The sequence below is a fragment of the Macrosteles quadrilineatus genome, unplaced genomic scaffold (genome assembly GCF_028750875.1).
Source record: "Macrosteles quadrilineatus isolate MER2022 unplaced genomic scaffold, UCM_ALF_1.0 Scaffold_1__1_contigs__length_201487025, whole genome shotgun sequence".
Taxonomy (NCBI): Eukaryota; Metazoa; Arthropoda; class Insecta; order Hemiptera; family Cicadellidae; genus Macrosteles; species Macrosteles quadrilineatus.
Genome location: NW_026542594.1, coordinates 73,264,179 through 73,291,036, shown reverse-complemented (window position 1 = coordinate 73,291,036; position 26,858 = coordinate 73,264,179). Strand labels below are relative to the sequence as shown.

Sequence of the window (26,858 nt, the reverse complement as noted above, 5' to 3'; positions counted from 1 at the left end):
AATTAGACTAACACTTTGTAAAACTTGGTGAGAACAGCACTAACTATGTCGTAACACTACAAAACCACAGATAGGAATGAACGTTTCCGTCATGTATTTCCCTACTCCTAGAGAGAGTGTTGGAATTTTTACCATAAAAATGTTGCAAGAGAGGGTGATAGTGTGAATTATAGGTATTCCTTGGTCCATCGGCCGGTGCCTAGAGGGGTGATGACCCAAGGACTAGGGTTGGGGCTGATGACTCACCCAGCCAGGTATCAAGTGGTGGCAAATGACACAAATCCTAGAGTGGTGGCAAATGACACTGGTGGCAAATAACACATATTCCAATTTTTTAAGACCTTGGTCGCCCGTAATGACGTCATCAATATGGCGCTCGTAAGAGGGAGCTGAGTCGCTATGAATTGGTTATACTGTAATACCAAAACGCCTAAACCGATTTTAATGAAATTTGGCTTACAAGTAGTGCTTGAATACGATATATAATCCCAGTTTGTCAATGGTCGAGTTTGATTAGGTCATTTCAAAATGCTTTTAATCATTTCACTAAAATAATTAAACATTGTTTAGTGTTTTGTTTTATCAACTCTCTCCAGAAATCTGCAGCAATCTTTCATTTTCCTTGCAATCATAGGTCGTGATGCCGTCTCTGTATTACCTGGAATAGGCAAAATACCCCCACTGCAGCAAACCTGCAGATTAAGTGAGTTTTCATTTTCCTGATTTGATTTTCAATTAAATATATTTAAATTGAGTTTATTTTATTCTATTTTATTTACCAACGGCAATACACCAATTTACAAAGATAATCAGTAGTTTGACAGCTTCAACAGTGAATATTTGTACTTATGACTAGATTAACAATGATAAAAACGAAATTGATAACAATAATAGACAATGAAATGCGTAACAGTAATAATAAAGAAATGAACAACAATAATAAATAATTAAATTAACAACAATAATAAATAATTAATTAACAACAATACTAATGATTTGAGATAACATGCAATATATATCGATGACAGAAAAAACAAAAAGAAAATGTTATTGTTCGACTCGCTCCTCTGCTGCCACTCGCCTAACAGCTACCAAACTGGAAGCGAAAAAGTCGACCGACGAACATATTTCGTTCCCGGAGCGCATCAGACGTGGTATGGGGCAGAAGCGTAGATTGCTGGTCGAAGCATGGTCCAGCTCAAACAAGCGTTGATGCCTGATGCTTCTGGGAACGTACAGATTGATCCTCTCGAGCAGAAAAGGGCTGCTGATCTGGTTGTTTAGGAGCTTGAAGAGGAAGGCAACATCAGCAACTCTTCTTCTACACTCCAAGCTTTGGAGACCATAAGCTGCAGATATTGCCTCAACTGGGACGTCCATGAAATTGACCCAAGCGCGGCAACCCATATGTCTCACGAAGCGTCTCTGGACTGATTCAAGATGGTTGATTTGGCAGGAGATATAGCGACCAGACCACAGAGGCGTACTCGAGCAGCTGACGAACTAAAGCCTTGAACAGGATCGTTGAGGAGTTGGCACTCAACCCATGTCTTGACGTTCGAGAGATCAATCCCAGCATGCGTGACGCCCTGGTACATATATGACTTATGTGCGGTCCAAAATCAAACGATGCATCAATCAGAACACCCAGGTCCTTGATGTTGTCACACCTTTCCACCCTGTTCCCGCCAAGGAAATAGTCAGCTTCCAAGTTGTTCTTCTTTCTACTGAACGTTATACATAGGCCTTCAAAATCTTTGCTTATAACCGACAGAAGGACAATTGGCCTATACAGTAGTTCGTAACGTCACGGTCGTCTCCCAACTTAAATATGGGAACGACAAAACCATTCTTCAGGACCGATGGAAAAGTGCCAGAGGACAGACTACGGTTGAACAAGTATTGGAGTAGAAAGGCTAGTTCAGAGTGGCAGAACTTGAGTTTAATTAGTACCTAGGTTTGCTGCTACGGAGAGGATAATAAAGTGTGTTTTTTAATTAAAATATTAATAGCCAAGGTTAAAATAAATAAATTTGCCAAAGTTTTATCAAAATATATCCTTAAACGAGCAAACTACAACAGTTTACTTATTCTCCATAAAAATAAAATGAGAATGATAAATTTACAATTTTTGAATTTTCTCGGTAGGTAACCAATATTCGTACAAAAACACTTCAATAAACAAAATTATTGGTTTTTAAGGTATTCAAAATCATTATGGTATCCAAAATTGTTTAGAGAGAAATTGGAAAATTTTATGTGTAGAGGGTTAATCATGACAAAGCCCAATTTTGACCCCATAAATCCCCCCAAAAACCCCGTTCCCATGGGTCTGATCATGCTGGATTGCGAACTCGTTAAAATCAATCTAAAGATTTTTTTACTTTTTTAAATGACAATGACATAACATCAAACTTTAACAGCGTTAATGACTGTAGACGTGTACTTTTTAAAGAACGTTAGCACGATAACTCAAGCAAAAATGACCCAATGTTGACGAAATTTGGTAAAAACGTGTAAACCTACGTTTACTCGAACGAGATTGCGAACCAGCATGATCAAACCATGAGGACAGGGGTTTCTGGGGGATTTATGGGGTAAAAATTGGGTTTCTCATGTTTGCCCCTCTAAACGTAAAATTTTCGAATTTCTCTCTAAGCCATTTTGTATACTATGATTGGATATTTTGCTAGTTTATGGTTATATTTTGATAAAAATTGGACAATTTATTTATTTTAACCTATTCATATTTTAATTAAAAAACACACTTTATTACCCTCCCTGTAGCAGCAAACCTAGTTAACACTAATTAAACTTTAGGTTATTGAAATAGATTTAATTGAAAATCAAGTCAGGCAAATGGAAACTCACTTAATCTGCAGGTTTGCTGCGGTGGGGGTATTTTGCCTATTCCATGAAATGCAGAAACGGCATCACGACCTATGATTGCAAGGAAAATGAAAGATTGCTACAGATTTCTGGAGAGAGTTGATAAAACAAAACACTAAACAATTTTTAATTATTTTAGTGATTAACGGCCGCCATTTTGAAATTACCTAGTCAAACTCGACCATTGACAAACTGGGATCATATATCGTATTCAAGCACTACTTGTAAGCCTAATAAAACAAAGCTAAAATTATTTCTTAAAAATACACTTTTTTAATTTCCTTGTAGCAGCAAACCTAGGTACTCGTTAAACCTAATGTTATAAAAATAGATTTATTGAAAATCAATTCAGGCATATGGAAATTCGCTTACACGGCAGGTTTGCTGCGGCGGGGGTATTATTTTTGTCCAATTTTGATGAAATTTTGTTTAAAGGTGTAAGTCTGGATAACTTTGAATAAGTTCGCCAACCAGGATAATCGGACCATGGGAACGGGGTTGTACGGAGGGTTTTATAGGGTAAAATCTGGTTTTTCTCATTTTGACCCTCAAAACAAAAAATTTCCCAATTTCTCTCTAGAAATAAAGAGCTTAAAAACAAATAATTTAGTATACCAATGTGTTTTTGTACGGTTCTTGGTAACGGAGAAAATTCAAAAATTTGAAAATTTAAAATTCCCATGTTATTCTTATAGAGAATATTGTAAAATGGTGTAGTTTGCTTGTTTATGGATATATTTTGATCACACTTGGCAGATTTAATTATTTTATACTAAGCTTCTTATATTTTTATTAAAAATACACTTTATTAGCCTCACCGTAGCAGCAAACCTAGTTACTCGTTAAATATAATGTTATTTAAATAGATTTAATTTCAAATCGATTCAGGCAAATGGAAATTCGCTTAGTCTGCAGGTTTGCTGCGGCAGGGGGAATTTTATAAATGCTTTGTTTTGTATGTTTGTACACTCGTTGGAATGTAATTAGCTCATGTTTAATTGTCATAAAAATGTTTATTGTTCTAGTATAGACCAGATAGTAAATAAATACTAATTAAAATACCCCCGCCGCAGCAAACCTGCCGACTAAGCGAATTTCCATTTTGTCTGAATTGATTTTCATTAAATATATTTAAATACCATAGGGTTTAACGAGTACCTAGGTTTGCTGCTACAAGGAAACTAATAAAGTGAGTTTTTTTAGTCAAATATTAATAGCTTAGTGTAAAATAAATTAATTTGCCAAGTTTGATCAAAATATATCCATAAACAAGCAAACTACAACATTTTACAATATTCTCCATAAGAATAACATGGGAATTTTAAATTTACAATTTTTTTAATTTTCTCCGTTACCAATAACCGAACAAAAATACTTTGATATACTAAATTATTTGTTTTTTTAAGCCCTTTAAAAAGGTCTAAAGAGAAATTGGGAAATTTTGTGTTTTGAGGGTCAAAAGTGAGAAAAACCAATTTTTACCCCATAAAACCCCCCATAAACCCCCGTTCCCATAGTCCGATCATGCTGGTTCGCGAACTCATTCAAGTTAATCCCGCTTTACACCTTTAAACCAAATTCCATCAAAATCGGACAAAAATTACTCAAGTTATCGCGTTCACGGACACACACATATATATATATATATATATATATGAATATATATACACGGCCGCGCCCGGGAAGCCAGTCACATAAAATATACACTGGAAGTCAGTCAGTTGCACCCCCCAATATATTTCAAGACTATGATATATATATAATATATATTGGTAAATATCTTAAGCCTAGACATATCTGAACGTATATATCTCTTTTTTTCTTAAAAATACTAAAATATAATTACGTAAAAAATGCTATGCTAATGCAGTCACCACCGCATTTGCATGGGAAAGCCAGTCACGTAAAATTTGTGCTGCTAAGCCAGTCACTATATATTTTACCGCATACCACTGGAATCCGGTCACTGAAAATCCACCGGGTATCCTGTCACTTCAGTCACTTTCACCCCTGCCCTTCTACTTTGTGATATTTATTTGTTCTACAAGCTTGAAAATTCGCACCTCAAACAAACGGATTATGCTTCAGGCATTGAGCACTCTTGTAACCCATCTTTCGTACTTCATTTTAATTAGTTGTCTTCCAGATTACTTAACAATTACTATTCTACAGATTAAATACCTAAATGTCAATGTAATCTTTGGTCGTCTTAATAGTCGTCCTAGCAACTGTGGATACAATAATGTACCGAACTAATTCGCAAGCGCAGGGTGGGAAGTTATTGCTTTATAGTCGCACAATTAGGCCTATTGTTGAGTCCTTGGAGGCAAGCGGCCATCTTGGATGATTTCAAATAGCTGCAAAATTTATCGTCCAAAAATATTTTTCAAACACCAAAGTGTTTATAATTTAAATAGCTAGTATACTGTGGGATTATAAATGTTCTTTGTAGTTTTTAATTATTCTCCAAGGGAGTCCATAAAATAAGTTAACGGTCACGGTCATCTTGGAAAAAGGCGAACTAATACGAAAACAATATCCTGTGTTGCGCGGGCCGTAGCACACAAATAGTTTTCCCGCCTCAAACAATCAAAGGCGCGTGGAACAAGGCAAAATACTTGTCTCTCTTGTGGCGAGAGGTCGGGGCGGGCCTAACGGGTTCCATTGTAGGGCTACCCGGCTACCGACCGACCTGGGGTAGCGACTAGCGAGCCAGTGGATGGTTAAAGGTTCTGCCGGTCATTTCCATCTTATTGCTGGTTCTCGAGCTTTTTGAGCTCGTTGTACAGTGAAATCTTACTTCCCTATTTTATATAACCACAATCAAAGCGATTTTTACAAGAAAGATTGAAAATATAGACTCAGTGATGTGTGGTTCTTTAATTAAATCATGTTCCTTGATTGTTTACCCTTTTGTAAGAGCCAATAATCAATCAACTTATATTTCTTTATTTTTCGATTTATTATCTATATCAATTCAAGAGGTAGCCCTGTACCTGGTTAACAAATATACCGATTACATTTAACGTGTTTTCTTTGAGTTACGCCCCATGGAATTCCAAAGTTTCACAATGTTTACATTTTTGAAGAATGTAGATAACAGAATGTTTAACGAAGTCAGCTGTAAATGCTGTCAATGCAGTGCTTTGATTTTGCGGTCCAAAAGGTAGAAACGATTCGAATTGTGAAACTTTTAATTTTTGCTATGAGCCTGTTAATTGGAGATTGTGACTTTCTTAATTTAAGGAAGTAAACGTATTAACATGACGTGTTTGGAGTGGGATTTGAAATATGTGACGTGTATCAAACTTTTTCTCTTCAAAATCCTCTCCGATGTAAAACACAGGTACGGCAGCTAGGTTTATTAGAATTCAAAAGTTTTTTAATTTTCCTCCAATGTTTAGAAATTATTTTTTGATCAAGTTGTTTAATGAATAAATCATTGTTTTGCCAAATTATGTTTCGAAACCAGGAACCAAAAATAGATCAGGAAATACTGTAGTTATTTTAGTTCAGAAAACAAAGCCAATCAAATAGGCCTACGTACTTTTTAAATAAAAACACTGGTCGGATGGTTTTTAACTTTGCTGTTTATTTACTTCAATAAATTTCTAATAAAAATCACCACAGGTACTAATCTATATAAATGAAATTAGAGTTTTGTCTGTACATTGCTCAGAATCATCAATTTTTAGATTATTTTTACGTTTTAAACATTAAAGAATACGAAACAAGTTTCATCTCAATTATTCCGTTATTATCTCAATCATCAATTATTATCTCAATTCCGTTGTTGTCTATCTTCCGTCTGTCACGGTCCAAAGGCCATTTTACGCGGCCTTCTCCTGAAAAACGAGAGTACCTATCAAGATCCTCGAATCATTTTAATGTATTCACTGGATTGGCGAAAGTGTCTTTAGCTATTAAAATATGGCCTCACTACTTTGTAAAAAAAACTTACGTACGTTTAAAACCCAATTTTGTGCGATTTTTGTCAAGTTTTCTCACAATGTTTATCACATAATTATCATATGCAATAGCGAACAGCTGTTCGGATCAAGATTATTTTTCTCTAGCTGTCACTGATATGTTTACATTGAATATTGTTTACAAATACCGCAATCATTTCAGATCAAGTTTCAAAAGAAAATCCAAACCAAGTTCCAAGGATTAAAACCGTTTTTCCTTACATAACGGATTTAATTAATCGCAAGTGCAATAATGTGTAGGGTAACCGTAAATGAAAATAGAGCTTCTTTGTGTATACAATTTCTATTGAGTTTTGGGTTGATAACTGGGGAAAAGACATTGACTCAGTGTTCTATATGCCTGGGAAACTTACATTTTTTTTACATAAGTGTTACCAATAGCTTACATAAAAGGTTTCAACTCGTTGACGGCACTTCAATGGTGGTTGTGTAAAGTGTTTAGAGACAACTGCAGTGGGTGATTGTAACAGAGGTTTACGGATTATGCTCAAATCGTATTTCCAATGTGTCTTCTCACCACTATGTGCTGCTCGCTGGACCATACGTCCAACAGACCAATTATCCATCTCTTGGGTTCGTAGGCTTAAACAATTATTCATAAGTTGGTAGCGCATATTACTCAGTGTTCCATACGGGCAGGACAAGAGCACCGTTGATAGTGAAATTTCCAACCTGAATGTTTAATCGCGAGGTTGAGGTATAGTATTTCAACTATATATCGTTTGGTTAGTTAGGTAAGGTTAACCTAACCTAACTAACCAAACGATATATCGAATTAAACAATCGAATAATCAATATTAGTCATTTAGTTGTTTGTGCCAACAGATATGGAAGTGTATCCCTCATAGATGTATTACGCATTTTTTTTTTTTACTTGAAACTGTCAGATACTGTATTTGTTTGTATATAATAGTTTAGCCAGCATATCTGAAAATATGCAAACCAATAGTTTTTCTTTATTTAGGAAGGTTTCAACTGACCACTAGAGGATCCCCGTGCGTAGAACGGGCACAAAGCTAGTAATTAATATTTAATTAATACATCTTATCTTACTAATATTATAAATGTGAAAGTTTGTGTGTTTGTTTGAAGTTCAATCACGCATTAACTACTGGCACAGAAAATATACTGTTTTTGATTTATAAATAATTTGTCATATTGTGCGAATCTTTGGTGATTTGCTTTTTTCTGCTGTTTAGGTGCAGTGGTAGAACATTATTATGGATATGGTAGATGTTTTATACTATATTATACCGTAAACTAAAGAAAAACCAAATGTTCTCAATACCTACGTGTCCTCCAGCGTTGGATTTTTTTTACGGTTTGAGGCCGTTTGCTGGTTACGATATTTAATTGTTTTGTCCAATGTCCGAAATGTAAAAAACATGACATTGCTATCCCACACGTCAACTTTTCGTGTCCTTTTTTGGACAAATACTAGATAGAGGGTTAAATATATAAAATTAAGTGTGATTTGAAATTTAAACAAAACTAGAGGACTCGTGCTGCTACGCAGCTTTAAAATAACACAGCATATCCTAGAAATAATCAAATTTATGATACAACAGGACTGACGTTAACGTTTTGACGTAGAAACCTAGGTCTCCACTAAAAGATATGCTTTCGATTTATGTCAAATTTAAGATTTTTTATCGAGTAATACAGTATCTTGGACTTAACTGTTTCAAAAGATTAATAGTTAAAATTAAAGCCAAAGATTAATAGCTCAAATTAATATAATTCACGGATTATTTTAAATCTAAAACATAAATAAAAAACATAAATAATAATGGAACTATTTGTTTTTAACCATAGAAAAACCTTATGAAAAATAACTTTTATTTTGGTTATTCATCTTGTGTTTGCTTGAAACTCGTCCGATTTCAATAACTAATAGCTTAAATTAAAGCCGGTATTTCACTGAAGGTTCTTAGACCAAAATATATAGGATTAGATAAAATTGTAACTGGTGAACTGCATCTTAAATCGAAGTAGAAATTTAAAAGAAATCAAATATATATTTTTGGTGGAGTAATACATTAGATAAATATTGCCGATACTTTATGTGAAATCTGTGCGAGCATTCCTTAAACATAAGACCTCAATCATGTAAATCGGTCGGGTAGAAGAGCCAAACGAACTCGGAAAATTAAAACCAATTTTTTAAAATACATATATATAAGACTAGAGGACCTATGCTGCCCCGCAGTATTGAAATAAATTCCATTATTAAATAAATAAATATCAATATGCCAATGCTTGATGTGAAATCTCTGCGTGCATACCTTCAATTTGAGGCTTCAATAATGAAAATCGGTCGGTTGGAAGAGCCAAACGAACTCGGAAAAGAAAACCCAAAACTCCCATAGGCACATGGGAGTAAATTTAGTTTACGTATAAACTGAGCGATACAATTCGCTAAAACATCCTGTAGGCCAAACATATCTTGAAAAATCCTATTTTTGATTATCTACCAACTATAGCAGGCAAGATAAGTTTTAAAATGTGATACTTTTTTAATATTAATCACTACCCTACTAACAGTGAAATACCACCGCCGAAGCAAACCTGCAGAATTTGATGGTTCGTTATTTTATTTCCAAAGTAGCGAGGCCATATTTTAATAGCCAAACTCACTATAACCAATCCAGTGAATGCAGGAAAAAGATTTGAATCATAATCGGTAATATAGTTTTCTCGGAGTAGGCAGCGTAAATTTACATTTTGTCGGTACAGACAGAATGACAGAAAGACAGACAGATAGAAATTGAGATGAGACTCGTTTGAGCCTTCATAGCCTAGAAACGTAAAAATAATCAAAAAGTGCATGATTCTACGCAATGGACAGACAAAACTGTAATTTTCTTTCTATAGAAGAAGACTACATTTGCACAGTTTCAAGCACTCGACAGAGTTGCTCGACAAGCTGGTCTGAATCTGACACCATTGAATCACTGCAAGGGATGCGCGCAGAGGTAGAGGAACATTCAGATGACTTCTGAGAATTTCAACTTTCTCGTTTTGCAATGTGCCGTTATAGCCTTACTTGGAAGAGGGGGATTTTTGGACCACGAATGAGTTTGTTATGTTTAGTTTTAAATAAATCCGACCTGAATATAAAATAGCAAATGCAAGTCCGCAGTAACAAAAACGTTTATTTTTACGGAATAACTAAGTTCTGGGTCAAAAATAAGTTCTAGACCAGTGGTATAGCCGGGAAAAATCTATTTTCGCCATAATATGAGTACAAACTTTTGAAAATGTAACATGGGCCTTATGAGAAAACATTCCGCCATTATTGTCATTTGTTTACATTTAAAGACATAACTCGGCGTTCTGTACCCACGGGCACCTCAGCTTGCGCATGCGTAGAAAGCTCTTGAAGCACTTTCCGAGGTAACTGTTGTACTTCTGATGTGTAGTATTAGCTTCTGACATACAATTTTGTCAACTAGAGACAGAGAGAAAGAGGACGACTCGACTTTGCTCCACTTCATTAAATAGTTTGATGTATAAGAATTTGTATTACATTATAAAACTTTCCAGAGTAATGAGTTTCTAATCCATTAAAAGACTATTCTTACATTATCCTCAGCTGTATTACTGTTTATTTAATACGTTTGTTAATATAAACGAGCGATACATTTTTTTTTTTTTTTTAACGCTTTTTATAATAATTATTATCACTAAATTTCTCTTTTCGTCAGTTATCGAATCGTGTCGTTGTCAAAAATGTCGTCTGATTCTGACTGATGTCAGATGTTACACTGAATCGGTCACAGGGATAATAATTAGTTGTAACCTACCACTAGCTTACCTAACTAAGTTTGAGTGTTGCTATTTGCAGTGTGGGATGATTGCACTGGACAGTTTAGCTATCTATTTCAGAAAAATAAAGTTTAAAATAAATCAAATTCTAGGATCTGTTCTTAAGTTGTGGCCGTTTTGAGATGGATGCTTTCAGAGCTCAGTTTAGCCTAGCCTGAACAACTGGATTAGTAGCTTGACTTAGTGGTTCATCCATGTTTAGTTTATAAACACTAATCAATGCCTAATCTAGATTATACGTGCCTTATTCTACTCCGTTTTAAAACTAATATACATAGACATAAGCTTTAATTTTTGTATTAAATACTGGGTGCATCATTAAGGTAACTCGGTTAGGTTGCTTTTTATAAATAAATAATTTCATAAATCACTGATACCCTATATCATCTAAGTGTGCTCAGTACATAATGACACTCTCTCAAAAAAGTACTAATCCTAACCCAAAAAAATATAGATAGGTAGCTTTAGGCCTACAGAGGATGAGTGTTTATATTTATATCACTTATATTTATATCTCTGTGGTTAGGTTTTGGTTATGTTTGTCTTAAGATGGCTATAAGCTTAGGACTATATTTCAAATAAACTCCCAATTAACTTTTAGTGCAGCCTAGCCCTAATTTGTCAGTGTCAATGAAATAGTGCAATATCAAGGACAACCAAACTTGGATATACAACCATGTTTATACCTAAGGTTCCTTTTTAATAGTCACCAACAAGGATCAACCGTAATTTTTTTCAGTCAGAAAGTGTCCTGAGTTTCAAGAAAATTGTAACTTTTTTACATTTTAAAAATTAAGGGTAAATTAAACGTTTCGGTTCTGGTTTTGGAGCGAGTCCAAGTTCTTGCAGTGACTAATACTTCAAAGGAAGGAAGGTGGGAAGATTTTCTTACTGCTAATAGCCTTCTTTGAATTCAGCGTGAAAAATACTGGGTAATTTCAATAGTTTGGGCCATTTAGGGGAACCAAACAAATTTTTAAAAACTCTTCTATCTCATCATTTCAGTAAACTATGATATTATTATTTGAATAGAAGTTAAATAGGTGTCAAGAAAAAAATACCGCAAATTATTATTTTTGGGATAGAATTACATTGACCAAGGAATACTCTCAAAGTGTAGTGTAGTGATAATGTTTCCCGAACAAAGCTAGGTCCCCAGCTACTTGTTGTCAAACAACGCAATAATGTACGTTATTTCATAAAATTTGTACCTGAGAAATTTACAAATGGAAAATGCATTTCTCGTAAGTGTAAGTAAATCTTAAAATGATAGGATTTATAATGATACGATCTTAAAACGTGCAATTCAGTATTCTTATTCAAAACACCAAACACCCGCCACTGGATCGAAATATGCCCGCACGGCGCAACCCGGCACGGTGGGAAGCCCCTCTCGTACAATTTAAATTACGTACATAAGCCAAAAATTAAAAAATATGATTTGGTACATTTTACTTTTTGTATACAGAATCCACTGTTTTTAAACTTACCTGACCAAAAAATAAAATAAAGTAGTAGCCGACAAAAAAAGTTCCGTGGAAATTTGCCATGTCACGTTTCATAAAACATTTAAAATAATCGACTTTATTTGAATATTTAAAATGAAAAGTACCGGGGGACCGAGCCGTGGCTCAGTATGTTTATTTCGATTGTAAAAGATATATAAAGGAAACTCGTGTTTTCTTTATAACTAATTTCGGCTTTTATTGTTTAAGTTTCAGTGGAACTTTAATTTACTATGATGTAACTTTAAATGGACGACAATGCAACACATTAATTTATTTTAATCTTAAACATTTCTGTTATTGTAAAAAAATCATAGAAATGTTAAATAATAAAAGTAGTATTTTTTTAAAATACATTCCTAATGAAGGAATTAATATGCGATAACAGGTTAATACAGTAGCAATCAACTACACAGCATTAAAACAGCACAGTGTATGTAAGGGGTGTGATTTATTTCTTTGTACTAAATTAAGTCATTCTTCAAGTATAAGTAAAACTTCAGCATGGGCATACTCTCTAACTTACTATCATATGACGGATTAGCTGAAGGCAGATAAGTCCGATTCAAGCTTATATTGCTTACTATAAAGATTGTTGTAATACAATTAACTTTAACTAGTGGTCGTCCAGTGGTCGAAAACTCGACCAAAAATATGTAATGTACAGGTTTCAAATGATTTAGGCCTACAACTTTTTTTTCCTGTGTGAGTAACTAAGGACTTCTTTGATAATTTAAATATGATATTTATATGTTTCTTACTCAGCCGTTCCGGGACACTGTATAAATGGACGTTAACGTGATTATAAATTTGCATTTTACATAGTCAAAATACAATAGGTATTGCGCAACCGTGATATGTTAAGGGGAGAAGTACGCCCGAAAATAAAAAAAAAAAAAAAATTTTTTTTATTTAATATTTGTATAGTTTATTTTATTCTGATTGCAATGGTATGTAATACATGCCTATTTTGAGTTAATAAAATATAAAAAATAAATTTTGAAAAAATTTCCACACGGCTACTTAGCAACCAAACACAACTTACTTTCATACATTATGCTCCTGTTTATCTTAGCTAATTTTATTGATTTTGATAAGTTGTGTTGGCTAACCTGGCTCCTGGTTTGTTTTTCTCTTAGTCTGTATTGTCGTCTGATCCATATGTTTATGTTTGTGTTGAGGTTCAGCATTGTTTACAAATTTTATAGCAAAGGTTATGTTTTGTGCTGAGTGTAAAAGTGATGTTACAAAATGACAAAAACTAAAAAGTTGTGGAAGAAAAGAAGCTTTCGAGGTAACCAGTATGCAAAGGTAAATAGTTGTGTGCAAAATGAAGGAAATAGGCCTACGCCTGTAACTGAAAACAGTCAAAGTTTGGATCCTGAAAATCAAAGACTAAATGATTCTGTGCCTAGCATTGAAAGTAGGCCTACTCCTCCATCTGCTTCATCGAAAAAGATTGGGACAGTGCCAGATACATTTGATAGTTTTAGTGTTAGTAACAACAATATAATACTAAGTATTAACATCTTATCTCAGGCTTTGTTATGTGCCACTGCTTGTAAGCAATGTAAATCTGAGAGCTCGCTAACTTTGACAGAAGAGGAAAGTTCACGACAAGGACTAGCTTGTAAACTAGTAATTGAATGTAAGAAATGTTTTCACTCTTTTCCTTTTTGGACATCACACAAAACAGACAATTTTTTTGATGTAAACTTAAAGTGTGTTTATGGGTTGAGGGCAATAGGTAAGGGTTCGGTTTCAAGTAGGCCTCTTTTTGCTTTACTCGACTTGCCTAAACCTCCAATTAGGTTTGAAAGGTACAACAGTCTTATGGTAGAATCTGTGAGAACTGTTGCTCACAATTCAATGATCAAGGCCATAGAAGAAGCCGTAGAAAAGAATGTTAGTGATGATGGTACCACTACCAGAGATATCAGTGTAGGCATCGATGGTACATGGCAACGGCGAGGTTTTGCTTCGCTCAATGGTATAGTATCAGTTTCAAGTTTCGACACGAGTAAAATCCTCGATGTGGAAATCCTTACAAAATATTGTCACACATGCAGTACATCTAAATCAAATAAACAAAAAAAAGGCCACCACTTTTGTGAGAAGAACTTTGAAGGCAGTAGTGGTTCGATGGAGGTTGCCGGAGCCAAGAGTGTATTTTCGCGTTCTGTGGCCACAAGAAATGTCAGGTACAAATACTACCTAGGGGACGGAGACTGTAAGGGGTTTTCCACTGTTGTTGAATCCCAACCATATGGGCCTACTTTTAATATTGAAAAATTAGAATGTGTAGGCCACGTTCAGAAACGAATGGGTGGGCGTCTTCGAAAGTTGCGAAGAGACTTGAAAGGACAAAAGTTGAGTGATGGACTGAAGATAGGGGGGAAAAAAGGTAGGCTCACAGACAGTGTCATAGACTCTTTACAAAATTATTATGGCTTAGCTATTAGGCGCAACAAAAATAATTTGGAAAAAATGAAAAGCGACGTTTTGGGAATCCTCTTCCATAAAGCTTCCACAGACGACACCCCACAACATCAACATTGCGACGAAGCATGGTGCAAGTACAAACAAGCTATAAAAGAAAATAAAACATACAAGCACAATAACTCACTAGACAAGGTTATAATCGACCAAATAAAACCTATATTCGAGGATCTGGCGAAAACTGAGTTGTTAGAGAAATGTCTGCATGGCCGAACACAAAACATCAACGAAAGTTTTAACTCTGTTGTGTGGTCCAGGATTCCCAAAAATAATTTTGTTGGAAGACAAACTCTGAGATTTGGCACATTTGACTCTGTTATTACTTTTAATGAAGGAAACAGGGGACGATTAGAGGTTTTGAAAGAGCTTGGGGTCAAAGTTGGAAGAAATTGTGCGAGATTTCTTAGTGACATCGACCGATACCGGATGATGAAATCAGAAATTTCATGTGATGAGAAGACAAAGCAAGCCAGGAAAAGAACCAGGATGATTAGGAAGAAGCTCTGGGATGCTGACAAAGAAAAGGAGCAGGATTATGCAGCTGGAATGTTTTAAAATGTAAGTTAATTATTATTTTCTGCGTTTTTTGCGATTTCTCAAAAATTCACTTTTTTAGCATTAAAGTCCCATTATCTCAGGAAGAAGTAAGTCAAATTATTTCAAAATTTTACCATATACTTAGCAGGTCTAAATGCACACTCCCTACCTGTTTTAGGCTTCTAGCTCAAAAACAAAAAAATATAGAAAATATTTTAATAAAATTAAAAGTCAACTTTTTTTTTATTTAAAAAAAAATTCAAAAAATACCAACGGATATAAGAAATCGAATAAAAATGCTAGGGTGTCTTTAGTATAATATATATATACTAGGAAAAAAATTTCAGTTTCATATGTCTTACACTTTTTGAGATAATGGGTCACATACATGTATATGTTTAACATTGCGGGTATAGGCGGCGTACATCTCCCCTTAAGTCATTAACCTTGGTTCACTAATAAAAACTACACCGTATGCTTACTCAAACAAAACAAAACTTGCTTACTGTACAGCAATAAATCACGTAAAGAACAAAACAAAAGAAAATGTAGACTAGAAGACTACTGATACCGTAGTCATTCTAGGCTACTACTACATGATGTTTCAGAACAGAAGTATGGGGATAAAAATATTAAATAACTCATAAAACACCATAAAATCATAGTACAGTACTGTACTTAAGTCTTTCTGGTAATAATAACAATGATAAAAATAAGATAAAGATAACAATGATGTAAAACACCTCTTATTATTTCTCTTTGTTCTATTCTTTCTTTGGTTTCTCTCCATCCACAAGTTGTCATGGTTACTAATCACCCAACGACCCAACCACAAAATATTGTAGTGTTGTGACAGCAGACAGGAGCAGACGATTGTCAGTATGTAAGTGTCAGTGCAAGATTGTCAGTCTGTATGTGCGAGCGTATAGCTTGACCTTGACGCTACTGATCGATATTTCTCCGTTTTGCTTCCATCTTATTTTTGTCAAATGAACTGTAATATTTCAATAATTGGGAACCTACTGCACATAAAAATTACCGTAAATAGTTAAATATATCGTTCATATCGAAATATTAGACTGAAAAACACAGTTCATAAAACGTTTTCTTGGAATTTGTGAGATTAAATATAATATATAGGCATCATGATGATGCGACTCCAGTTAAGCGAGGTTCTACTGTATTTGCAAGTTAAAGTTACAAATAGAAAATCCATTATGGTTTGTAATCAATGACCGATGTATTATACAAAATAAATTATAACTTATTTTGATATTAATCAGAAGCATTTATTACAGCTTGCAGCACTTATTGGTATATATAAATATCCCAGTTACTCTTACTTAAAAATAAATAAAACACGAAATTGTGTGGCCATTCAATTTTTATAAACACAGTGTTAAACATTTGACTCTGCAGAATACCGGATGGTAAAGAGTGTTTGGTTTCAAGGAAATAAAATAAAAAATAGTTTAACCAGCTTTACTATTTATTTTGAAAAATAATAGATAGGAAACCATAAGGATAGGTATGGGATTGAACTGAAATAATTGCAGGAAAACTTAAATCGTTAAGTCCACAATCTTTACATCGTTAGAGAGCGAGAGAGAGAGAGAGAGAGAGAGAGAGATTTGATAAGGAATCTGAAAAGTAAACAAATAATCGTTTCTGGCGTTTGTTTTTTTGTACCCCCCTCCCCCACCCCGCATTTGCACTCGTGACCACGTTTTGTTGCTTCCTTATCATTCATCCGTCCCAAAATAGAATTCCTGTAATAGTTTGTTTGTAAAATTAAAATTATTACAGTATAAAAATCTTTTATCTTTCGAGTGTAGTTTCATGGTTATTCTTATCAGATAGAATAATATCGTTGTCATATGTAATAATTACTCCTTCGCGTTACGCAATTGCGTAAAAAAACAGTTCCCGTATCTCGGACAAGATTCACGTATATTTATCGAGATAAAGAAAATCCGTATAGTTCCCGGTCCGTGGAAACACTGTAAATATTGTACTAGGATATAAAATATTGTATAAAGGAGTAGTTACCTAAAATTTCAACTGAAGGTAAAAAAAAATAAAATAACATAAAATATGAGATGATGAACGGGTAGGATCAAGATTCAACCAATTATAATTAATTAATATTCGACGATCCTTATTAGAGGTGCATCATATTTATTTGGAGTATGAACATGTTTAACCATTAACACGTAGTTAATCACTATCCCAACACAAATAGTAACAAGGAGTAAACGAAGGTTACAGACCGCTGGGTGTTACCGCTACAAAGTAGGGTAGGGTGCCGTACTTGGCTACACTACTCCACGATAGAACACACGATGAGACAGTCTCCGCATTGGTATTGCAGTTACGCTTATCGACACAGGCAGCAGCACCGGTTTGCTGTTTTCATACGTATAAAGTGCACGGGAAGCCATACCTGACTGGCTTATGGGAGAGCTGACTGGCTTTCGGGCGGGTGACTGCCACACCGAGTAAATTACCAGCGCACTGACTGCCAAACCGGGTGGGCACAAAAGTATATATATATATACATATATAAACATTTTGAACGAATGGTGTTTTTGGCCTCTGGGGACATCAAAATGAAAAAGTAAATCGGTCCCGGGCCTAGGTCTTACCATGCCACCTACGGTAATAGCTACTTCCCTATAGGGAAATTCGCTAAAATCACAGACTAGAGGCAGTTTACGTTTTTAAAACACTAAGAAACATGTTTCAAAAGCTCGCATGTATGGACGTTGATGCGCCACAAGATTGATAATTTGACGAGTATAAGTGTACGTACACTTACACTAGATAGCGTTGTCAAAACTGTCACAAAATAGACTGCCACAGACAGCTGGGCACGTATTCGTTCTGAGCAGCTGACACACTTCTTCACAGCTCCACAGCTGGTTGATTATGTACATTACCGCACTAATGTTACCAAAGTCTATCCCTTTCGGAACAGCCCTCGTATATTTGCCTACCAAGTTTAATGGTAAATTATTGAAGTTCAGAACCTTGAAAAATATAAAAAATCCGGGTTCTTAGATAAATATAGTTAAGGTTTACGTCATTTAAGAATATTATTAAAATGTTAAATTCATTTCTCGCATACAATTTTTTAAAAAATCTAGTTCCTGCCGTTGTTTAAGCACCAATAAAACCAATACAAATCATATATGTATGTGGACGTGTATAGGATTAATGTCAATACTATACCGTTTTTGCAACAGAAATTTAACTAAATAAAAAATTTTTCAACTCCTGCCTTTTTGACAAATTATACAAATTATACAGGGTGAGTTTTAATTGTCCCCCCCCCCAACTTTTTTCTACATTTTTTCAAATATCAATCCCAGACCACTTCCAAACATTGTTGGGTAGTAAGTACTTTATTTTGACAAGGTAGTCATTTTTTTTTCAAATGTAAAGGTGGGATTGTGACCCATTATTTCGAACTAAATTTTTACCCTGATTACAATGCCGCAAACCGTTTTTAAAAATCTTGATTCATTCTAAAGTTATGAGGGCTTTTTAAAACTTTATTTTTAGCCCATTTTAACATTATGCATTTACAAACTAAGACCATAATCTCAAAATAGTGCTAGATAAAGATAAGTATACACTATCAGTAATTGTCGACCTATTTTCACTTGGTTATGACTGATGTATTTTTTTTCGGCCACCATCTTGGATCCACCATTTTGAAATGTGATAAATTATTTTAAATATGAAGGGGTTGTTGTGACCCATCATTTTGAACTACTTTTTTAAGCTAAACTCAATGCCGCAATCTATTTTTTGTTATCAAGTTTTATTTATGAAATATTGCATTTCTTTTGTTAAAAATGTCAATATTTCAAAATCAAAAATGAAAATGAAAAACGGATCACGGAATTAAGTTCAGATTAAAAAAGTAGTTCGAAATTATGGGTCATAATACCCCCTTCATATTTAAAATAATTTATCACATTTCAAAATGGCGGATCCAAGATGGCGGCTGAAAAAATACATCAGTCATAACCAAGTGAAAATAGGTCGACACTTACTGGTAGTGTATACTTATCTTTATCTAGCACTATTTTGAGATTATGGTCTTAGTTTGTAAATGCATAATGTTAAAATGGGCTAAAAATAAAGGTTTAAAAAGCCCTCATAACTTTAGAATGAATCAAGATTTTTAAAAACGGTTTGTGGCATTGTAATCAGGGTAAAAATTTAGTTCGAAATGATGGGTCACAACCCCACCTTTACATTTGGAAAAAATTGTGCATCCAATATGGCGGATGCAAGATGGCGGCCGGAAATGACTACCTTGTCAAAATGAAGTACTTACTACCCAACAATGTTTGGAAGTGGTCTGGGATTGATATTTGAAAAAAATTAGAAAAAAGTTGGGGGGGGGGACAATTAAAACTCACCCTGTATATATTATTTATGACAAATTATTAGGTGAGTGAAACTAAATCAAAAGGAAGATTTGCCTTCGAAATTACATAGCTTAAAATGTGTTTATTAGACGGTGACGTTTGTTTATTGTTAAGGTTGAAAGCAAACAGGTCACTGCCCACTGGCTGACCTAACTAATCCACATTGTGATATACGCTTTGTACAGCATTAAGGTTAAGATAGGTATTGAACAGTAATACAACTGTACAACTGTACACATAAGTTCAGGTTGAATCTGAGAGTGAGGTCATATCACACGATCAGCTATTGAGCTAGCTAATTCATCATTTGACCTGCCACAGAGAAGTGATATAAATTTATATTACTTCTCTGTGCACTACGCTTTGCCTAGCATGAAGGTGAGGCAGGAAGTGTACGTACATTTAACTTCGTGTTGAAACTGAGAGTGAGGTCGTATTTTAGTCTGTGCTAACTGATTCATTATTTGACCTCCACTATGTCTAGCATAAAGGTGAGGTAGAAATTGTATGCACAGTAGTGTGCATTTAACTTCAGGTTGAAACTGAGAGCTAGGTCATAATAGTGAGAGATTTGTGAGAGAGTGAGACCGGGATAACCACTTGAGTGGAGTTGTTAGTTTCCACAGTAATCTAGGAGGCGATGTCCTCAATGGAGTGTTAGTGTTACGTAACTCGTCTGTTGCACCTCCTCCTCTTAATCTACAACCGCAGTCTGGGATCTCTAAACTGGGTCTAAACAGATCCTCCAAAACTACACTCGTAGTTCTGATTGTATTCGGTGTACATGTGTTGTTGAACAATTTTAGTGTGTCATCTAGAATATATGAATAATTGTGTAATTTCTGTCATAAAATAAAGGGTTGCTTGATGAAATGGGTGTTCTATCTTTGTAGTTGTAGTATTGTCCTGTTGAAGATGGAAGCAGACTTCATTTTCGTACATGTAAGATTTTCTACGGGGTAAGTCACTGTAGAAACCCTAAAGCATCATGTAGGCCTAGTAGCAGAAATGGGTATCTGGTTTTAGTGTGTACCTACCTAATCGTAGTAAATAAATTTGAAGTTTAGTATGCGCGATGCTTTAAATTATACCTGTTTGATATGTTCACGTTTTACACATAAATCTAATCAGTTAGGCACGCACCAAGGTGCGTATCTAAAGGTGAGTGAAGGATGAGTGCTGTTTGTCGAGGATGGAGTGAAATGAAAATACTTTTTATTGAATTGAACATTAGGACCAAGGCTCTTTCTTGCAGTTAACCTCTAAGCCAGAGGATGGTAAGTGGGAACCTCGTTCATCGTAGAGGTTTGCATAATTCTAGGGGCAAAAAATAAAAAAATAAATTAAATTATCTTAACTAGTTTTATAGTAACGGCTTTGTTCAGTGGATATCCTTTAAAAAAAAAACATGTTTACACATTGGAATTTTTTAAACTTATAACGTAAACTAATAATGACAGCAACATTTAAAGTATCCCCAACGGAGCAAACCTGCAGACTAAGCGAATTTCAATTTGCCTAAATTGATTATCAATTAAATTTATTTAAATAACATTAGGTTTGACGAGTGCCTATAGGTTTGCTGCTACAGGTAGGCAATAAAGTTTGTTTTGGTAAAATATACTAATATTATATGTATATATATATATTAATAAACAATACACTATAGTACCCTTTTATTATTATTTTTTAATTTTTTTAAAGGGTACTATGGTGTATTGTTTATTAATATTAATTACAGTAGCCCTACACGTGAACGATATCAATTATATGTATATATATATTTGTATATATATACACACACACACGTGTGTATATATACATATATATACACGTGTGTGTGTGTGTACTGTATATGTATACTAAATATGTAGCATATATAACTTGGTAAAAAAATAAATAAATTTGTCAAGTTGGATCAAAATATGTACATAAACAAGGAAACTACAACATTTTACAATATTCTCCATAATATCGGATATTTAAATTTATTTTTTTGAATTTTCTTTGCAACTACCTATATAGTATAAAACACTTTGATGTACTAAATTATTTGCTTAAAATCATAGTTTACTCCACCTTACCTCTTCAAACCAAATTTCTCAAAATCGGGGAAAAAATTACTCAAGTTATCGCGTTTACGGACACACACATACATATATTTATTATATATACATGTATTTATAATATATGTTATATATGTATATATAACAGGAACGGATAGTGTTTTGAGCCTCTGGGGACATCAAAATAAAAAAATAAATCGGTCCTGTGCCACCTATGGTAATACTACTTCCCTATAGGGACATTCGCTAAAACAACTTGTTAATTGCATGGCATAACCTAAACAAAATAATATTGAATCAATACTAATCGTGTTTGAAATTAAACTTTAAAAGATTGAGAATTGTTAACATTAAAATACATTTAGCAACAATTAGGTTGAAAATCCAACTGTACAGAACCCCTAATTAACGTTTCATGAATTCAAAACATTGTTTCTGTATACAACTACAGTAGCTCATCGATCTTACCATTTGGCAGTACACGCGGGACATGGTTATGTCGGTGGCTGGGTCCCAATTTTTTTTATGGCACATATTCATCTTATTGTTGTATGAAACAGAACTACAGTTTGTTATCTATGTTTTATGGCTCTTCGTTGATCTTCGGTTCCTTATTCAACCATCTTGATTGTTACAAAAGCCGGTTATAGTTCAGAGAGACCTACAAACTGGACTTAGTATGGAATGTAACTTTTTACTTCCTGAGAGAGACCCACTCAGTAATTATTGCCAAGTTACTTATTTTCGTGGCGGAAGAAAACTCTTGTAGGGAAATACCTGTGTTGGAAAGGAATATTTGCTGAAACTTGTAAATTGAAAGAAAGGAATGGTTATGTAAATGACGGACGCATAAAAGCAGGTTTGGCTGATTACAGCTGCGGTTTCTGTCGATGGTTGATGTGCCGTACTCCATTCCCAACTTCAAAACATTTACTGAGTTGAAAGTTGTAACTTAAAAGTTAATAAAAACTGTTAAGTTAAGCTCAGTAAAATCAATACAATTAGCGTAGTACTATGTAGTTTGGGTCGTTAGCTTAATTTTAAACCCTATATTGGAATAAAAGGTTTTTCAGCCCACTGGACTAGGGAAGATTGTGTAAATGTCTTTTGACATTTTTAATCTTGATATTACAGTGTATTTTGAGGGTACGAGCAATGTAATTTGAATTCTTAGGTACCATATATTTTTATGACTATCTACGCCAATGAGATTTTCAAAATGTTTGAAATGGTAGGTTCCAAACCCTGATATTTGTCTAACCCTGATATAGCACTATCTAACGTTTAATGATTACGCTGATGATTAATGATTAATGACTATAATAACGCTAGAGGGGTTCTTCGCTGAAAGTAGTTTGAAGTATTATTTATACTGTAGCTGAAGATAACATTCCAGCTGAAATTGTTCATAAATGTTTTTAAAATTTCAAATGCATTTTTCATACTTATTTTTGAACCTATTTTAATTTATAAGGGATTCTGCACATCTACAGGAAAATATTATTCATTTGGTACCAACCACGTGTAATTCGTTCCAGTAGTATGGCCAGGCTAGCTGTCGTAAGTTTTGAAAAGGTTCTTTAGTATATAAGATGGCCATAACTAAGTCCTATAACTTTGCCTCTTGGAATAAACATTTTATCATTAATTAATTTTTAACAATGTATGTCACTACGGAGTTAAAAGTAGGACACATACTTATTTAGCTGCAATGAGAGGTCATGTTAGTATGAAATATGCATGTTTAGCTACAATTAGAGGTCAAGTAAGTAGTGCACATACTTGTTTAGCTGCATTGATAGGTCAAGTAAGTATTGCACATATGATTAAACTGCAATGCGGTCCAAGTAAATAGGACACTTGTAGTTGTTTAGCTGCAAAAATAGAGGTCATGCAATTAGGAAATATACATGTTTAGCTGAAATTAGAGGTCAAGTAAGTAGGGCATAATATATTTTTTTAGCTGTAAATAGAGGTCAAGTAGTTAGGGCATATACATGTTTAGCTGCAAATAGAGGTAAAGTAAGTAGGGCATAATATACTTGTTTAGCTGTAAATAGAGGTCAAGTAAATAGGGCGCGCATATACTTGTTAAGCTGCAATGAGAGGTCAAGTAAGTAGGGCATAATAGGTCTATACTTGTTTAGCTGTAAATAGAGGTCAAGTAGTTAGGGAATATACTTGTTAAGCTGCAATGAGAGGTCAAGTAAGTAGGGCACATACATGTTTAGCTGCATTGAGAGGTTGAATGTTATCAGTAGTAATGGATGAAGTGCACCAAGAGGGTTTACACACAAACCAGTTCCACAGGTGCAGGCAGCGACTCTAGGCACAACTGCTTCTAGCATTCGGTTACCCGTGAGGCTGCAGTGTTACAACTATCTGTAGGGTTGTGTTTGTTGACAGGGTTTCCGTCAACAGAATTACTTTTTGGTAGACAATGATACCTGTATCTTAAAACGATTCTATGGATTTTGTTTAGACAAATCTTGATTAAATCACCTAGAACTGGAACTAGGTTGACTAGAGTTCTCGGCAGCCGTTCTTGCAGGTAGTCTAGAGCCAGTCGCAGCTTAAAGGCGTGAGCCTCAGGGGTTGTACCGGTGTGGTCGTAGCACTGGCCTGAGCACAGGTCGTTGGCACCGAAGAATATTGTGATCAACTGAAAGAAAAGAATCAACTGTAAGTGGTTTTAATTACAAATTTGTTATTTTAGTTGCGCCATTTCTTTGTATTTATTTGACTGCACAACGTTGATTGAAGGCAAACATCGATTCTTGATCCTCATTGTGCAAATAATATTCGGAGACCCGTGTGCGAATTGCGCAGTTTAATTGGGCCCAAAACTTGTTTCCGAGGCAAAATGAATCCAGTGCAATGTACATTTACCTTTTTCAAGATCATGTTTGTTTAGAACAGTTATTAGGTGAATATATTTACTAATTTACAGTAAATTTGTCGATTTTAGATCTACAATATATATAGTGAATTTACCTACCTCAACCACACAAATAAATCGGTTAAATTTTACTTGTCAAAACTTAACTTTTAGTTGTAGCCTATTCAAAATGCATTTCTACGTTAAGTCTCTTGTTTACAATCTAACTGTGGTTAAAACATTCATTTTAGAATTCAGTGCGAACGCGAGTAACGTTTTAATTAGTAGGTATCATGCAATGTGGATAGAATGTTTTATTTATAATAAGAACTAGAGGTCGTCCAGTGGTCGAAAACTCGACCAAAAATATTTAATGTTTGTGTAATGTTCTTGACGGAAGTGAGTTACCTTCCAGTCGTTGTGGAAGTCGATGTTGCGCTCCTTCCTCATCTTGGAGACGATCATGCGCGCCTGTTTGAGCGCATCGGCGTCCGCAGACACGGGGATGGCGACGTTCATGTGAGAGTTGGGCGATAGAAACTCGCCCTTCCCTACAGAGTAACCGGTCAAGTTGGGGTTGAACATCTTGAGGATGTTTGGCAGAGTTAGGAACTGGCGCCATGTACCATCACCACCTGCCAGAAATATTCGAAACATGCATTTTTTAGATAGTAACAGACCACGATTTGAATAGCCATTTACAATAAAACGTACCTACCTACATTAAACAAAGCGTAACATTTATTTATAATCTGTTATACAGTTGATCCTTTCAGACGTTTTTCATTTGTACCTAAATGAGATGGAAATAAGACTACGATAGTGTGCAATTCTGTTAAGAGAACGTGGGTTTTTTATAAGTAAACGATTACATTATTTCAGCTCATTGTTACAGTATTATAATACGGTATCAATGGCCTTTAAATTCAGCGAAAGACGGGTTATGCATTTTTTTAAATTTTCATATTCGATTCAGATACAGAGAAACTTTGATATATAGATTTGGGCTTAGAATAAAACAGAAACATCTGACAACAGGGTAAATTTAAGATGTTATAGGCACGTTTATGTAATTATCAAATACTTTTCAATAGCAACAGAGCAAATAAGCAATAGTTAGCACTTTTATGGCTTAGATTACTGTTTAAAATTTTTAACCCACCCTACACTATTATGACGAACTTCCCACGCAAGGATTTAGTCCAGAAAACAGCTGTTTGCCGCCAGCTTAACCAAATGGTGTTTCATTGCGTACTACTGTACTGTAATGAGTTTTACGCCACACTACACTATTTTGACGAACTTTCCACGCAAGGATTTAGTCCAGAAAACAGCTGTTTGCCGCCAGCTTATTCAAATGGGGTTTCATTGCGTACTACTGTTCTGCAATGAGTTTTACCGGACACCAATCAGCTGATTATACTTGTATTTGCGTGGCAATGAGTGGTTATAAACAAAAACATAACCTCTCTTGGAGGTTATGACTAGTGATTTTTACTCCTTTAGTTGGTGGAAATATATAAGGATTTGTACGGATTAAGTAGTATGGCGTAAACTATCGTACGTAACTCGTCCAAAATGTGTGTACCGGACTCGTATGGTAATCCCGTACTCGACTTCGTCTCGCACGGGAACGACCACACTCGTCCGGTAAACACTTATTTTCAGGACTAGTAACGTAATATACTATTACGCCACACTACATTATTTTGACGAACTTCCCACGTAAGGATTTAGTCCAGAAAACAGCTGTTTGCCGCTAGCTTATTCAAATGGGGTTTCATTGCGTACTACTGTACTGTAATGAGTTTTACCGGACACCAATCAGCTGATTATACTGTATTTAGGTGGCAATGAATGGTTATAAACAAAAACATAACCTCTCTTGGAGGTTATGACTAGTGAATTTTAGTCCTTTAGTTTGGCGGTAATATATAAGGATTTGTACAGATTTAAGTAGTATGGCGTAAACTATCGTACGTCACTCGTCCAAAATGTGTTTACCGGACTCGTATGGTAATCCCGTACTCGACCTCGTCTCGCACGGGAACGACCACACTCGTCCGGCAAACACTTATTTTCAGGACTTTTAACGTAATATACTATTAAATGTAGGCTCTCTTTAAAGGCAGCTTAAAAATGTATTGAACTACAAGCACTTCTCGTTGAAACAGAGTTTAACCATAGATAAAACATCAGTTTAACGAATTGTTGTTTACAAGTTT

The 26,858-nt window shown here is 34.8% G+C and overlaps 1 protein-coding gene across 1 annotated transcript in view; it reads right to left on the bottom strand.

Annotated features, from left to right (window-relative positions):
* The window catches only part of LOC128983586 (phospholipase B1, membrane-associated-like), a 154,945-nt gene that overhangs the window by 56,116 nt on the left and 71,971 nt on the right, over positions 1–26,858 (bottom strand). The window contains exons 4-5 of the mRNA XM_054402921.1: positions 25,042–25,268; positions 24,258–24,417 (exon numbers count right to left, since the gene is read on the bottom strand). Coding sequence (XP_054258896.1) covers positions 24,258–24,417; positions 25,042–25,268 — 387 coding nt within the window. The remainder of the gene's footprint in view (positions 1–24,257; positions 24,418–25,041; positions 25,269–26,858) is intronic.